Raw genomic sequence first — 16,264 nt, 5'->3', positions numbered from 1 at the left:
TTTCACATTGTACTAAAAATTGGAACAGGTTGCATTTGAATATACTTATATAATTTTGGTTGTGGAAACTTTGATTTTTGGTATTCTTTTTGCATTTGTATTTTTAGACTGGTTATTGTTCAGTACTGTTCATTGAAAAGAAAACTGAATTCTGAAGTGAGATTTTTGTAGTTGGGGTGGTTGTGTAGATATTCGTTTGTTGTAAAATGTTTTGGTAACTTACTTGCTGTTGTGAATTTTAGCACTTGAGTTGATGTTCCTAACAATTTCAAGTTTCCACTGTTGAATATCGAGGCTGAATAATCTTTTACATATCATTTGTGCCCAGTAGATAATCTTTATTTCTGATTGTCACTTGAAAGGTTATATTAAATTCTCTTTGAACTCACTATTTCTCAGAATTAGAGTCTACTAAAGTATAACGTGCTAAATGAACTATTAGGTTAAATTAGACTTCTAGTATCTTTTGATGACTGTAGTGTCTCTAGAATGTCATATTGTCTTTTATTTTTGTTTGAGGTGCTATGGTATACTTGACACAAGGCAAGTGAGGAGAGGCCAGGAAATAAAGTAGTGTCAACTTTTCTTAAACATCCTACTTTCTAGATATTCGTTTGCAATTACATTTAATACAAGCATTTGTGAGAAAATGGATTTTTTTTGAAAGATGAAAAAGAGTGAGTTTGATCATATTTTTGAATTGCAGTTACCTGGGTGGATTTGTCTTTTAGTTATGTGCCATTCTTTGTGCCAGCTTACCTTGTGAATTCAGGCATCCAAGGCATTTTCTGGGCAGGATACGCAAAGTGAGGGCTTCAGCTAAGACTGATTCATAGGGTTTGGTGGGGTTAGGCTCAGGAGCCAGAGCCTCCCTGCCCCCTACATTAACATGCACTCCTTCCTTAAAGCTAACACAAGAAGGTCCACATGTCTTGGTATGATATTCCAAGCCTTCTTCTGTTGTTCCTCATCCCCCTTATTTCATCTGGCATTACATCTGACCAGGTACCTACATACCAGTTAATTCCAGAATGTTCCCGTAAACATCTTTGCCTTTTTTTCTTTTGTGCTTCGATTATAAATTTTCCTTGCTAAAACCCCGTATCCCCCCTGGCTCTTAGATCCTCATTCTTGTTCCCAGATAAGACCCTCGTCTTTGGTGAGGCCTCCTTTCTTCTCTTCTCCAGCAGGAGACCCAGTGGGGGACTTCTCCGTGTTATCTGTTAGATTTTTGTCAGTGCCTCTAATGTAGGATCCTTTGCAAGTCTCTTTTCTCTGATGGAAAACCTTGTATTGAGTTTACTTGACGCACTGATTCCTAGCCCAGTGCCTTGTGCCTGGTAGTGCCCAGTGACTGTGGCATAAATCGGTAGATAGATTTGGAATTGGGCAGGGCGAGGTAGGGCGGGGGAGAGTGTGGCACCTGTGATCTGGTCAGAGCCATTCACTGGTGAGTTGCATTTACTGCTGTCGTGGAAGTGCCCACGGCAGCAGCAGCCCTCCTGCCTGTCTCCCTCCGTGTCCATGTGTCTGTTCTCAACGCTCTGGGTTGGGTACACACAGAATTGGTGGTTCTCCAGGCTGTGCTCCAGCCCAGCCGCAGCGGCATTGCCAGGACGTCTCAGAAGGGCACGTTCCTGCTGGCCATCCACACTTCCTGATGTGGAGGCTGCGGGGCAGGGCCAGCGCTGTGTCGTAACAGTCCCCGGGGGTGGCTGCAGCGGTGGAGAACCTCTCCTCGATAGCCACAAACCCTGTCCTTGTTACTCTCTCCTTCACTCCCCAGGGAGGGCCTGGCCCTATTACCAGCCCCTTTACGTGGCCCTTGGAGCCCGTTTGACTGCACCTTGATCCTTCTACAGATAATTGCGCTTTCCTTGGAGAATATACCAGTGATTCTCCCTAGTGGCTTACTCTCCTTCCAGATGCTGTTTTTCATCATGTTATCTCCAGAACATTCTTTTGTTCTCCTTTGCAGCTTGATCCCTGCTTTTAGACATGCTGACTTGGAGACTGTGTGGAACATCCGGTGGATATTTAATAAGCAGTCGGGCCACGTGGGTTTAGAGCTCAGGGAGGGCATCTTGGTGCTCTTTCCTGTTATCACCTCTAATTAGCCCTCTATTTTGAAAATCAGAATCAAAACAAGGTGATAATTGACTCTATGGATGGAGATCAGCATGTCCAGATAGAATGTATAAAATGAGAATACAAGAGTGTCTAGTTGTATCCCGTGGAACATCGTGTCTAAGGAGGAAGAATAGGAAATTGAGGAGGAGCTGAGAAAGAACAGCCATGAGCAAGCATGTCTTGGAGACTCTTGGAAGACTGAGTTTGGAGGAGAGGAGTATATGAAATCACCTTACCCAAGACTCATCGACACGTAACTCCCTTCTTGGCACATGGATGCTCTGCTTCTACCTGATTACGTCGGGTTTGTCCCCACACTCCTTGAATTTCATTTTCAAATGCTTCTGAAATGTCCTTGTTTGGCACCTTGCTTAAAATCATTTTAAAGCATATACTAAGTATTTTAAATGTGGAGTGCAATTGTAAAATTATTTTCCTGCCGCTAAGTGCTAAGTCATTGTATCTCTACTATGTAGATTTATTGTGTGTATAGTTTCCACTGGTTAATTTATTTTCTTCACCACATCCAGAAACATGAGCCATTAGGACGGGCTTTTGCCCCAAGGTCAAAAAGACTTCCTTTTCACTTGGGGTGAACATATATTAGTAGAGTGAGGAATGTTCTGTGGGAGAATAATATTTCACATAGGCAGTAGGGTGAGGCAAAGAAAATAGATACATTGCTTTCTGTTTATGAAGTGCCAAATGGGACAGGTACAGAGTGTGTGCAATTTGACTTTCCCAAGAAGGTGAAGTAGAAATTGGAGGTGATACTGACAGGAAGAAGGTCTTTGGGGGCTCAGAGGTTCCCTCAGTGAAACCTTTGGAGGACAGTGTCGCCTTTTATTTTGCATGATCGCCACTTTGCAGAAGCCGGGGAAAAGGAGAGGGGGCATTTTGTAACTCAGGTGGTGTCACCACATCCTAGAGAGCAGTTCTCCTTCTTAACGTCTGTGGGAATGAGTAATTCCAGGTGTGAAAATTATTAGTAACTCAACTAGAATACCCCCTTCTGTTTGTAGCCAAGTGATATATCCTGTCAACAGTTGAAACTTTAACTTAAATGATTTTGATTTTGTTGAAGCAAGCATATTTTTGTATTTTTGCTATTAGGAACAGCCAAAAGGATAAGAGAAACTTCTTTGTTATGTTGAATTAGTATAGAAACTTTCCTTTTAAGACCATCAGCCTCAGAGACTTCAGAGTTATTTGTCATGCATTTTCAGTTTTAATGTATCCAAATTTTTCTTACACATCTTAGTGTTTGTGTCTCTTTTTCATTTGTGTAATTTATTTAAATATTGACTCAAATTGACAATACTGAAATGATGATAAGCTGGTTTAACAGAGCCTTGAGAAAACAGTGGCACAAACTCCCCACGGTCTTCCAGAGGTAGGCAGGCAGGCCACACTGGGGAGCAGCTCTGCCTTCACAGGTCACCCAGGGCACAGGGTCCCTCTAGGCTTGCTTTGCGCCCCCCAAGGTGCTGTCCCCATTCCCATGGTTGAAACTGGCTTGTCTCACAGCTGCCTTCCAACAAGAGAACAAGTAAACAGCTTCCTTTAAGGGTCAGCTACAGATTTTATGCTCACTGCCCTGCCCATGTCCCACTGGCCAGAATCCAGTCGCATGGCCGCACCCGACTTCACCGGTACCCAGGACATGTGGTGCCCAGCGGGCTGGCAGGCCCGCTCCCGGCCAAGGGGGAGAGCGGAGGACAGTTGCCATCTGCCCCGCTTGTGGAGAGGGCGGATCTTGTGTTTTGGAAAGTATAGACAAAGTTGTACAATATGTGTGCTTTTGTTTTAAAGGGTTTTTTGTTTGTTTTTAATGGACAGATGAATACATTTTAAAAACTGCAAGAGACTCTGGAATTTGTCAGGTCCAACACTTAATCCACAAACAAAAGAGCTAAGATGAGACTTAAGGTCAGAGAGCGGTCAGCACAAAGTTGGAGCTGTTCTGGGGCTCCCCGGAGACCTCCTTTTAACTCACACCCTCATGAGTATGCACCTCTTCCAGCTGGGGTCTCCAGGGTGCTTGTTTGTAGGGCCACCTCTCTTCTCCTGCATTTGTGGCAGCTACTGCGTTTGTCTGGCCAGATGCCAGGTCCTGCAGAAGCGTCTGATTTTGCGTGAGGCTTGTTCTTCTCTGCAGTTTGTGTTGATGCCATTTTTATGTTCTCTGATGAAGAGCTGGGGGCTTAGTTTTGTTAAAAGATCAGTTTGATTTTTACCACAGATTTTTACCAGCAGTACGACCTGATCAAGCATTTCAGCCTCTACCCTAGCAAGCCCCCGCGTACTTTGTAATACCTGCTCCATACATGTGTTGTAAGATGGATGATGTCAAAGAGCCCTTTTATTTGAGGGATTAAAGCACTTTGAGTTCTATGTTAATTTGCTGTTGATCAAGATGGTTATCTAAGTAGTACAGGAATTGTTTCATTGCTGGGAAGAAATGGTAACAGGAAAATGTTTCAGTTTTTTTATTTTATTTTATTTTATTTTTTTTTTTTTTGTTTCAGTTTTTAAAGGATCGTCTTACGTTAGGAATGATATTTGGATTAATATCATGAACTTGTTTCTTTTCATGGCTTTGGAAGGTACCTGCCTTGTTCTGGGAGGTCAGAGCCCCTAAAAGCAAGGGCATGCCAGAGACTAGAGCCGGTGGCTGTGCTGTGGCTTGTTGGGGGCACAGTGACCTTGTTTTCTGTTTCTTTAAAGAGCTTCATCAGAGTTCCCTGCAAGTCAAAACCTACCTGAAGGGTGCGGGGTGGGCCCAGGGATGGTCTCAGTGATTGAATGGAAACAAAACCTCAAAACAGCTTTATTTTTGTATCTAAAAAGTCACTCTGAAGACGAACATAACAATATAGTATATGATAAGAATGCACACTTGATAATATAAAATCTGTTCCACAAAGTGGTTGCAAAAAACCATTTGGTCTAGTCTTGGCTTGTAAAAATGGTGTTCCAGATTTCATTGTACATCAGCGACTGTCAGCTCGTTTGTGTGGCAGGTGCCTTGTTTACACCTTCTGGTTCTTCCACCCCAGCCTGTGTAAAATGAAGTTTGTGTGGTAGGAAAGCCTTTCTCATTTAAGGACAAGCAAGCAGTTCAGCGACTGCTGCGCCGCGTAAGAGAAGTTGGCCCTTGTAAGTGACTTCCACGGTGGCCCTCCCACCCCCCACCTGCACTCCCAAGTCCCAGATAGTGCTGCATGGAGTTCCTCCAGCAGTAGCGCCTGTGCCAGCTCTGCACTCCAGCTGAGCAGTCCGGTGACCCCCTTGGCCCTGTGGTGTGCCAGGCTCTGTCGTCCTAGCTGCCCATGGAGCACTAAGGGTCTAGAACGGTTTTCCAGCTTCAGAAGCCCTTTTAAACCACATGGCACTGGGATGAATCATGCTGTAGACCAGTTATTAGCCAGTTCCTTAATTGCATCCAGTGCTTTGCAGAGAAGGAGTGGCAGCCCTGAAGAAGGAAGGAAAGAGGTATGCAGTGAGGACGACTGGGCAGCAGGAGCCAAAGGCAAAGGAGCTGCTTTGGCCTCGCCTAGAAAGTGGCTGGGTGCTGGGTGCGGGCTGAGGCCACCGCATTGTCCCCGCATTGTCCCCTTCCTGCTGCGTTCAATTTTCCTCCTGGAATGCATACATTCGCTCATCGTGTGCATCTTTGTTTGCATGTGAATTCCTATTCAGCAAATATTTCTTAACTGTTTAATGAAGGTAAAATAAACCCACACAGCTACAAATAACTGGAGTCAGGAGACTGATTAAATTCACTCAAAGTTAGTTTCATTACTTAATAGTCAGTAGGCTTTAGAGATACATATACTTAGCCAACAGATTAACACTGATGGATATCTGGGCACTGCTGGGAGTTTTGCTGGTGTCTGATGAACTGTTCAGAACCACAGAATGCTGATAATTCGTTAAGAAGTAGATGAATACCACTTTGACATGAAAGCGATTGCTCGAGATGATCAGCATCTTTCCCGAGGTAGGTATTGAAATCCACCAATAACCGTGGTAAAGAAGGGGCAGGAGGAAGTTCTTCTTAGTGGGATTTCCTTAGCCCAAGGTGAACTGACAGCAGTGTGGTCCAGGAGAAAATGAAATCAGGTTAGGAAAAGAGCATGCAGAAGTAGTCTTGGTAATAAGTTTTTAATTAGCAGGTCCTCACTGAGACTCGTCGTGGGGTTCTGAGCATCTCTGTGAAGGGACTGGGCAAGTCCGGAAGCTGCTCCCCGCTTTGCCTGGCTGGCTGCGGCTGGGCACTGACCCTGGCAGCTGGGCACGGCCGTACTGGCAGCCTCTGATTTGGTTGGCCTTACAATTTCATTAATTGAGGACCAACAGGTAAGTTTTAGGTTATGAACTTTTGTAGAACCACATAAGGGAACAACAGCAGGATAGAGCCAGAAGTCTTGACTTGGCTTTTTCAGCTTGTTAGTTTTAGATGTCAGGCATGTTTGAAGTTGTTGAGCTCTCCTTTTAAAAACAAGCTTATTCAGGCCCCAAGCAGTCTAAAGTTGATAAAAGCAGGACGGCGGAGCCCTGCTTGCCTGCTGTGCTTGCCCTCTGCTCCCCTCCCCCTCCCTCCACCCCACCCCCAATCCACCTACTTTGAATTCGTGGCCCTACAGGGATTCTCCTGGTCAAACCTTCTCGTTTTATAGGTGAAGCAGTGTGAGGCCCAGTGCTGTGAATTCCCCTCGAATCTCCTCAAATCGCATAGCTGGGCATGTGTGAAACTGGGTTAGGATCCACTTCTTGTATCACTAAATTTAAAGTTTTGATTATTTTGTAGCCCAGGAATAACCTATTGTTTTTAAACTTTATTTTTAAAGAAGTTTTAAATTACAGAAAAGTTACATTGAAAACCCGCCCTCCTCCCCCTCTCACATTTTCCCCTATTAATACCATCTTACATTTGTTGAATAGCCTATTTAAAATAACTAAGGATGTTACAGACATTATATTTTCAAAGGCTGCCCATGTATGTGGTGGTACTGGATTTTTTCACTCTGGGCTGTTCGGGTAGATTATATACTAGCAACTAATGTTTATTGCAGGCTCCTAAAGCCTCGGACAGGGCTGCATCTGCCTCTGTGAGCTACCCTTCAACCATGTAGTTTTTATTTCTGCCCCTCTTCCCACTGTTTCCCTGTTGTCTGCCCTCTGTGTCCATTTGCTGTATATTCTTCTGTGTCTGCTTGTATTCTAACTAGATGACTCCAGAAACTGATCCTTGCACCTTTCAGAGTAGGAGAGAGGCAATTATTCTCTTGTGCCACCTCAACTCCCTGTTCTGCTGCGTCGTCTTCTTTCCTCTCCTTTGTGTCTCTTGTTGCATCATCTTGCTGTGCCAGCTCTCCGTGTCTGCCGGTACTCCTGTGCGGGGCGGCTTTCCCACTCAGGGCAGCACTGCTGCGTAGGGTGGCATTCCCGCGTGGGCCAGCACTCTGCATGCACCAGCTTGCCCTCACCAGGAGGCCCTGGGCTGCGAACCCTGGACCTTCTCTGTGGTAGATGGGAGCGCAATTGGTTGAGCCACATCCATTTCCCATTCAACCAGGTTTTAACTAATTTTTAAAAACCTAGTAATTACATTAAAGCCACACTGGTTATTTAGGCTGTGTGTTGCGTTTTCAGAGACCTGCTGCTTTTCTGCATCACCAAATACTGTGGAACTTGTACTTGGTGAAGTACAGTCATCTTGATAAAGATGATGGTGAAGCCAGTCATCTTTAGACTAGAAGGCCATTTTCACTTAGGACTCTGTTCCATCACTGGCTCGGTTGTAGGTGCAGGGCATTCTCTTTGAGAGGGTAGGTTTAGTCAAGGGGACAAGTAATTCAGAAGGTTGCTTGAGGCAGGAGAGTCGTGTTTGAAGAAGCAAATTGGTCATCTAGAGCAGGAGAACCTTTCCCTCGACTTGTTCCAGAGGCATTGGAGGACCTTTCTTGTTGGAAGATTCTTGGCTGGGTAGCAGAAACACACGACATTACTTCATGACATACCTCAGTTTCCAGAACAGGGCTTTGTGGCAGCTGCTCCTTGACTTCCCATTACAGAGGAAGCACTAGTCTCAGAAGTGACCCTCCAGTCATTTGTCATGAGTCCCACCTGTTGTGTGGTTCTTGTCAGCATCAAGTGTGCATCACCTGCTAACCTTGTGTGTGTGTGCCTCTGGGTGCTGTCCATTGACAGCACAGTGTTAGATTGTGAACCTTTGGAAAGATGTTTAAAGCAAGTGAGAACAGGTAAGAGTAAACCACATATGCATGGTACAGGTTGGAATATCCATAAATTGTGCCGTATTTCCATTATTGCCATGTACTATGTCTTCTCTATGAGTTTATTCTCTCTATTCTACAAGAATTTATTGACTGCTTATCATATACAAGATTAATAGCAATTTTTATGTAGAATATTGTTAATAATTTCATTCTACAATGTTTTAAGTATCAGAAAGGAGATGAATTTGTGTCTAACTGAAATGAGTGAAGCGTGAACTGTCTCTGATGCTATGTATTAATACATATCAACAGAAGTATTGATAAACTCACTTGTATTTGATCCCTGTCACCTGAGCCTCTGTTTTATTTGGCCTCACAGGTTAGGTTGTCAGGTAGCTTTGCTGCTTGCCAGGTTGGTCTGGTGTTGCCCCTTCCCAGCATTGTAAGTGGTATCATGCTCCAGGGATTTTTTTTTTTGGTCATCATCTCCCCACCCTACCAGCTGTACCCCCCTTTACACTCATTCGTAGAGCTAGTATTTGTCGACTGGGGTACATATCTTTTTTAATTGTAAAATTTTGGCGTGCAGACAAATATGCCTATGATTTCTTTTATCTCACTAGTACCCAAGATAGTAAGGTGTTTTACATGTAATAAAAGTCCATTAGTTTTATCTATAGGTAGCTTAAGAAGTGTGATGTCCTTGTACATAGGCTCTGAATTATATCTCACAAGCCACAATTACCTCTGCTCTATAATGAACTATTTGGCATCTACCATGAGACAAAAGAAAGCTGCACAATTGATTTCATCCAACATGACAAGGTTTATAAATTGCCACTCCTAGGATTACAGTTGTTTTTCCCCTAGCCACTGCCATAGGGTTAGTCTATGCATAGACTCTAAATGAAATTTGCTGGAACAAGTGGTCTTAATTCTTTCCATGATAGGTAAGAGAGTCTGTTTAAATAAATAAAATAAATGTCGAGCATCAGAATCTAAACTTCTAAAACTGAAGTCCATTGTTAAACTATATTGGTGCAGTAAAACTAAACTATGTTTAGTTCCTGAAACAAGTTCTCTAATGTGTCTTGAACAGAGCACCAAAGAGAATTGCAATTGTCTACTACCCAGATCTTGTATTTTGTAGAAAGAGTAATTGTGACCCAAAGTGATGGAGATTTGCCAGAGGTGGGTGAAGCCAGTTAATGGGAAGATCACTCCTTACTTTCAGTCTTGGAATCCCTTATGCTGAATATTTACTTATGTTACAAACAATAACAAATTGATTGTTACTGTTATTGAAATTTTGTTCAGTCAATATTTAAGGTCCATTTATCTAGCTGTTTACTATTTTCTTTCTTTTAATTACCTCCTGCATTGTTACCTATCCAGAATTTTCCTTCTACCTTTAAAGAGCCTTTAGGACAGGGATTCTTCACCTTTCTTGTTCCATGGACACCTTTGCCAGTCAGGTGAAAACCATGGACCCCTTACTAAGCCCACATTATATTGTGTATTATTTAATAAATACTTTGCACCCACACGTCCCCACAAGAATTTTTTTTTTTTAATTTCCCTTCAAGCTCACAGGCCCCTTGTTAACGCCCGCTTCAGCATATCTGTCTGTGTGGGTTTGCTGGTGGCCTTGACTTTTCTGTCTCTATTTGCCTGAAAATGCTTTTATTTCATCTTCCTTGACTGAACTTTTCTCTGGGTACAGAATTCTAGGTTAGTGATTATTTTCTTTCAGCACTGTTGTTTTCTGGCTCCCATTGTTTTTGTTGAAAAGACAGTTGCCTGTCTAACAACTGCCCCTCTGAATGTTTTGAATGGAATCCCTCTGTTCTCCTTATCCATGGCTGCTCTAAAGATTTTTCTGTCTTTGTTTTTCAGTGGTTTTATTGTTCTGTGTTTAGGTGTAGACTTCTTTTCATTTTTCTTGTTTCAGCCTCATTGGACTTCTTGAATTTGAGGCTTGATATCTTTATTCAATTTTAGAATGCTTTTAGCCATTATTTCCTCAAATATTAATATAACTTCTGTTTTTCTTCTTTTTTTCCTAAATTGATTTAAATTAGACCGCCTCAGGTGTCTTCAGTCTCCATTCTTTTGTGCCTCTGTCTTTTATCAGGATATTTTCTTCTGACTTATTTTAACTGTTTGTAATTTGCTGCTACCCATCTATTGAGTTCTTCATTTCTGTTATGTACTTTTCAATCCTACAGTTACCTTTTTCCCATTCTCAGCTGAAACTTGTTTGCTATCTCCTTCAACACAGTAGGCATGGTAATTTTAACGTCTGTGTTTAAGGTCAGTATCTGTTGGCATTGTTGTTTCTGTTGGTGTTCACTCAGTGCTCTTGTCTCTTGTGTGCCTGGTTATTTTTATTTGTGTGCCAGGCGTCGTATGTTCCAAACTTTTGAGGAAATAATAGGACAGTTAAGATATTATCATTCCCCCAGGGAGGATTTGCCTTTGTTTCTACTTGATGCAGTCCTGGATTGCCTTACTCTGATTTCAGGAATGGAAATAACCTATGACCGGGTTCAGTTTCCGCAAAGTCTGCTCGCCTGCTTCCAGTTTACCCTTACAGCTAGAGTCCTCTTCCTAAGCGTGAGCCCACATCCTTGGAGGACCCTTTGACTCCAGATGCTCTCAGGGTGAAAAACTATCCCAGTTTGGGGAGGAAAGATAGGGTGGCAGGTTTCTGTAGATTTTTGTCTTCTTTTGAATCTTGGCTCAGTTGCTCTTCACTATTTGCTAGGCCTTCTGTGCCTAAGGCAATTAAAAAAAAAGTTTTGTCCAATTTTTTTCTTCCTCCATAGGAGGCAGGTCTGAACTATGTAGTTCATTCTTTGTTACAGGATTTCTTCAAAAGTAGAGTTTGGAATGTATGAAATGAAATGTTTTTTGTTTCCTTTCTCCTTAATTTTGGCCATCTAGTTTGAATTCTGGATCGATACATGTGTGCTCTACATGGGTCAAGTTAGTAGAAATGATAAAATTAAAAAGAGCCTTTGTTTTCCTACTTGTCCTCCCTCATTAAACCACATATGAATTTTCACATGGGCCTTTTGCAGCAGGTACTCAATAGAATTTAAGTAAATGGAGGGCATGCCTAAGTAAATGATGTGGCAAATGAATGAAACTTTAAAAATGTATTTTATTTCTTCACCTGCCTTCTTCATTTAGTAGATGAATAGGTGCGTTTGATTATTGTGAATACACATGGTTAGGGTAGAGAGGCAGAACTCCCAAGTGCTTTACTTTTGCAAGCAGGTGTGTGCACCCAGAGCTTGTATGAGGTCAGGAGCTGTGGGTTTTAACACATTTCCCAGACTCCTTTAATGTAAAGGGAGTAACCCTGAGGGACTGGACCAAGTGAACCTGTTGCAAAGAGAAGAAATCTTCAACAGTGAAAGTCAGTGTTTTGGTACTGGATAATGAGGACGTTGAGTGCCATGCCCTTAGCTTTAATAGACTTGATGAACAGTGACGCAGCCTCAGCAGCCGTCCTACTTGATCAGGATTTGTCCGTGTCTCCTTTTCTGAGCGCTTTGCACATGGCCCCAAACATCTGTGCTATTTTTGTTTCTCTCCTGGCCTTAACTTTTTGGGGATGTTGTCTCAACATTGTTTAGTCATTTTTAAGAGCAGGTAGTAGAAGTTCATAATTAATCTAAATATTGAGTAAAAACTAAATCCCACAGTATGCCAAGAATACAAATATCTGAAAGAAACTATTTGCTGATGTGTGTGGCTAAAAGTGTCATTGAGCGGAGTGGGTGTAGCTCAGTGGTCGGGTGCCTCCTTTGCATGTACGAGGTCCTGGGTTCAATCCCAGTACATCCTTGAAAAAAAGAAAAAAGTGCCCTTCAGTAAAGTTTCTCCTCTTAGTCTGACTTGGGTAATGGATAAGGCTTCTCTACTGATAAGTGGTAGCTACCTGATACCTAGATAGTGAATAGAAGAAAAGTATCTAAATGGGGTCATAAAATTTTGTGAAAATTAATACAGTCATATCCCAAGATAGAGCCGTTTGGTCAGAAGACTTTGGTGTTCCACGGGCTCTTGTTTATTACCTGCTTTGACTTACAAGTCATTTTATACCTCGCTTGCCCCTGAACCAGAGGACACTTGAGATGTGCCATCATTCGGTCAGCTTGGCACTTTTATACTCCAGCTGGCCAAGTGTTCCCTTACGGAGAATGCCAGGTTTACCAGTTTACATCAGTGACATGTTCACTCCAAATGCACTGTTTAGTTGATTCCTTTTGGGGCTTTCTGCACAATGGATGAATTACATTATGTTCACACTCTTAAGTGTCTAGTGTATGGTAGCAGAGATCAGCATTTGAGAGAAGGCAACTCGTGAAGGGAAATGTTTTGTTAGATTCTGTCATGCTAATACTTAAAAGTTAAGTAAGCCCGTCTTCGTGAGTGGGATTTGATGATGTTTTATTTAAAGGGTGTTAGGATAGGTACTCATCAGGAAGGCATAAAAATTTTCTCTCCTGAAGTTTTAAAGTAGTTAGAATTTAGACATGAGCGTTCTCCCAAGGAAGGTGTTCACATGTAAAGCAAGAGAGGCTATACTTAAGAAAAAATGGACTCAGTATTGTAATTTTTAACTTTAATGAATTGAAAATTTGACCTAATTTTAATTTTTAATTTTTCTTGATACTGATATAAAATATCAATTGAGTTTATTATGTTATAAAATTGACATATTTTTCTTTTCCCCCAATACAGAAGCTCCACCATGAGGCGAGGTGGATGGAGGAAACGAGCTGAAAATGATGGCTGGGAAAAATGGGTGTGTTTTAAAAGAATAAAAATAATTGTTGAACTTTCTAGTTATTTTTCATTCTTCTTTTAGGTTATAATGTTGCTTTAGGAGTTTTCTAAAATGTTGATCATTTTAGACAAAGATTCCTTGAGTTTTCAAAAGTGTACATTTTAAAACTTTCTGTAGATTAATGAAATTGAGAGCTTTAACATATTCATAATCTTTAACCTCTAAACTTTACTGTCAGGAATTTTATCCTGAGGAAATGGCTGGTGTACAAAAATTTATTGTATGATGATTTTATTACAGCTTTGCTCATAATACTGAAAAACAGGAAGCCACGTAAATATACAATAACAGGACATTGGTCAAATTAAGCAGTGCAACAGTATGCAGCCATCGTTTAGCTTTATATTTCTTAACTTGGAAAGATGGCCTTGACTAAAAAGGGTGTGTTTGAAAGGAATTTTATACATGATCCTGTTTTTGTAAAACCTTTAAGCTCTGAGGCATAGAAATAAGTTTTGGAAATAACATCCCAAAATGTTAGCAATGAATGGGATCATAGGTAACTTTAATTTTAATCTTCGTACTTTCCCATGTTTCCTAGGGGGAAAAAAAAAGTTGTCTTTATAGCGAACATGTAATACTTCAGTAATCTGCAAAAACAAGCCATTTCCATTTTGGGGATTCAAACTGTTGCTTCTGGACACCTGCACCCGGAGTTTAAATAATTCTAAGTGACCAAGCTTAATTATGACAAGGTTCAAGAAAAGTACAGCTGAATTCAGAGATTTGTAGAGGGCTTTAAGGAAAATAATAATGTTCTTACATTCTTTTTGAGGTTTATGTTACCTATTGAAAATTAGTATTGCTATCAAATAGGTTTGATCCAGAATTTAACACCAGTGAAACATTTATTGTATTCCTACCCACGTGCAGAAAACTGCACTGGATAGTGGGACTGCTTCATTTTCTGTACCTGAAGTCGTTAATTTTAAGCTCCAAATACAAGAGATAATAGAAGCTGGTCTAAAATACACTGTTAATGGCCACTTATGAATTTCTAATTGGTTCAAACTTGGGGGTGACTTTTGCTAGATTATAAAAGTAAGAACAGTATTTCATGGCATTATGTTGATTTTTCTTCACCTGCCTTTCCCCCACTCTTAAAGTAACTTTTATCACCATAAGAATGTGATGAAAGTATTAAAAATTGAGCTGACAGAGGAAGAAGTATCCTTTGACTACCTGTTTTATTGCCTTGCCTTATAATTTGTGTTTAAGATGTCATTACTTTACCTTGGTCACTAGCACAGCATAAGATCCCTGCCCGCACTCCTCCCCCCCCCCATATAAATTTCTTTAAAAAAAAAAAAAAAGGAGGGAAAGAAAAGATAACTTTTGCTATTGGTTTGCCTTCTTTTTGATTCTAGGGTGGATATATGGCTGCAAAGGTCCAGAAACTGGAGGAACAGTTTCGCTCCGACGCCGCTGTGCAGGAGGGAGCTCCGTCCACAATCTTCAGTGGTGTTGCAATCTATGTCAACGGCTACACAGGTCCAGTACTTTTTACTTTCTAGGCTTCTGATTTAGCGTGTACGTACTTCTGTCAAGATCTAGAGTGATTTGTTCCGAAGTTTTCCTTTTAGTAATTTATCGTGTATATAGAAATGACAAAAACGAAAGCCTCTACGTGGATGGTCTGTCACTTTTCCCTTCCCTCCCACCTCTACCTGCCACTGTCTTTTCTATTTTAGTTTTTATCAAAGTACATCATTTACACAATCAAGTGATGTTTAAAATGAAAAGCAGGCATCCTGTTGGTTGGAAGTCCCCTGCGCGTGGCTGGCGGCTGTTGGGTTATTCCTTGGTGAATCTGCAGCTGTTAATGTCTGTGCCTCTATTCAGTGGGAAGGGGCTGGTCAGATTGCTTAGAGAGAAATCTTTTGGACACTTCCCTGGAGAAGGGTATAAACCTAGCTGCCAGCATTTCGGTTGCCAAGGGGAAAGATGAGGGCAATCAGATTTTACTGCCAAGGTTTCCTCTCCATTCTCTTGGGGAGTCCTCCCTTAAGATCATTTAGTTCATTTTATAAATAAAGGGAATGAATATTAATTTGTATTTCAATCTGATATATTTTTCCCTCTCTACTTCTCACCTGGTTGATACCTGCTTTTCCGTAGTCTCTTTACACTCCTTCTTGATCACTTTCTCCTATTCAGTGTCTTCATACTGACTTCTCACACCCCTGCGGGCCTATGCCTATCTGCATCCTAACATTTATTATGATTTTTTTTTTTTAAAGATTTATTTTTTATTTATTTAATTCCCCTCCCCTACCCCGGTTGTCTGTTTTCTGTGTCTTTTTGCTGCGTCTTGTTTCTTTGTCCGCTTCTGTTGTCGTCAGCAGCGCGGGAAGTGTGGGCGGCGCCATTCCTCGGCAGGCTGCTCCCTCCTTCGCGCTGGGCGGCTCTCCTTATGGGCGCACTCCTTGCGCGTGGGGCTCCCCTACGCGGGGGACACCCCTGTGTGGCACGGCACTCCTTGCGCGCATCAGCACTGCGCATGGGCCAGCTGCACACGGGTCAAGGAGGCCCGGGGCTTGAACCGCGGACCTCCCATGTGGTAGATGGACGCCCTAACCACTGGGCCAAAGTCCGTTTCCCTATTATGATTTATTGTATTTGCCTATTTACTAGACAAGACACTGGTCATCTTGGCACCTTACTCAGTATATTCGTCAGCCAAAGGGGTGCCAGTGCAAAATACCAGAACTTGGTTGGCTTTTATAAAGGGTATTTATTTGGAGTAAAAGCTTACAGTCATAAGACCTTAAGAGTCCAACTCAAGGTACCGTAAGAGGTGTTACTCATGAAAGTCAATTACCATGCATTGAAGCAAGATGGCAGGTGATCTCTGCCTGGTCTCTTGGGGCTTCTCAGCTGCTGTGTTCTCTTCAGCTGCAAACTATCAGGCAAATGGCTCATCTCTTTTACCAGGGCTTTAGCTGTTTCAGCCTTCTCCTTTCTGCCCCATGGCAGGACCAAAATGACCAAATTCTCTCCTCTTCTGTGTGTCTTTTGTGAGTGTCCG

At 42.0% G+C, this 16,264-nt stretch overlaps 1 protein-coding gene across 7 annotated transcripts in view; it reads left to right on the top strand.

Moving 5' to 3' along the window:
• Positions 1-16,264, top strand: part of REV1 (REV1 DNA directed polymerase) — a 100,698-nt gene that overhangs the window by 6,341 nt on the left and 78,093 nt on the right. For 5 of the 7 annotated variants that reach the window (XM_058278187.2, XM_071208736.1, XM_058278188.2 and 2 more), the window contains 2 exons: positions 13,131-13,194; positions 14,604-14,727. In XM_058278187.2, coding sequence (XP_058134170.1) covers positions 13,141-13,194; positions 14,604-14,727 — 178 coding nt within the window. In that variant the 5' untranslated portion in view covers positions 13,131-13,140. Of the gene's footprint in view, positions 1-6,417; positions 6,493-13,130; positions 13,195-14,603; positions 14,728-16,264 lie in introns of those variants that run through there. The other 2 variants (XM_023588632.3, XM_012524953.4) reach the window with 2 other exon arrangements.

The sequence above is a fragment of the Dasypus novemcinctus genome, chromosome 17 (genome assembly GCF_030445035.2).
Source record: "Dasypus novemcinctus isolate mDasNov1 chromosome 17, mDasNov1.1.hap2, whole genome shotgun sequence".
NCBI classification, from domain to species: Eukaryota; Metazoa; Chordata; class Mammalia; order Cingulata; family Dasypodidae; genus Dasypus; species Dasypus novemcinctus.
The sequence above is the reverse complement of the archived record's forward strand: the minus strand, read 5'-3'. Positions and strand labels throughout refer to the sequence as shown.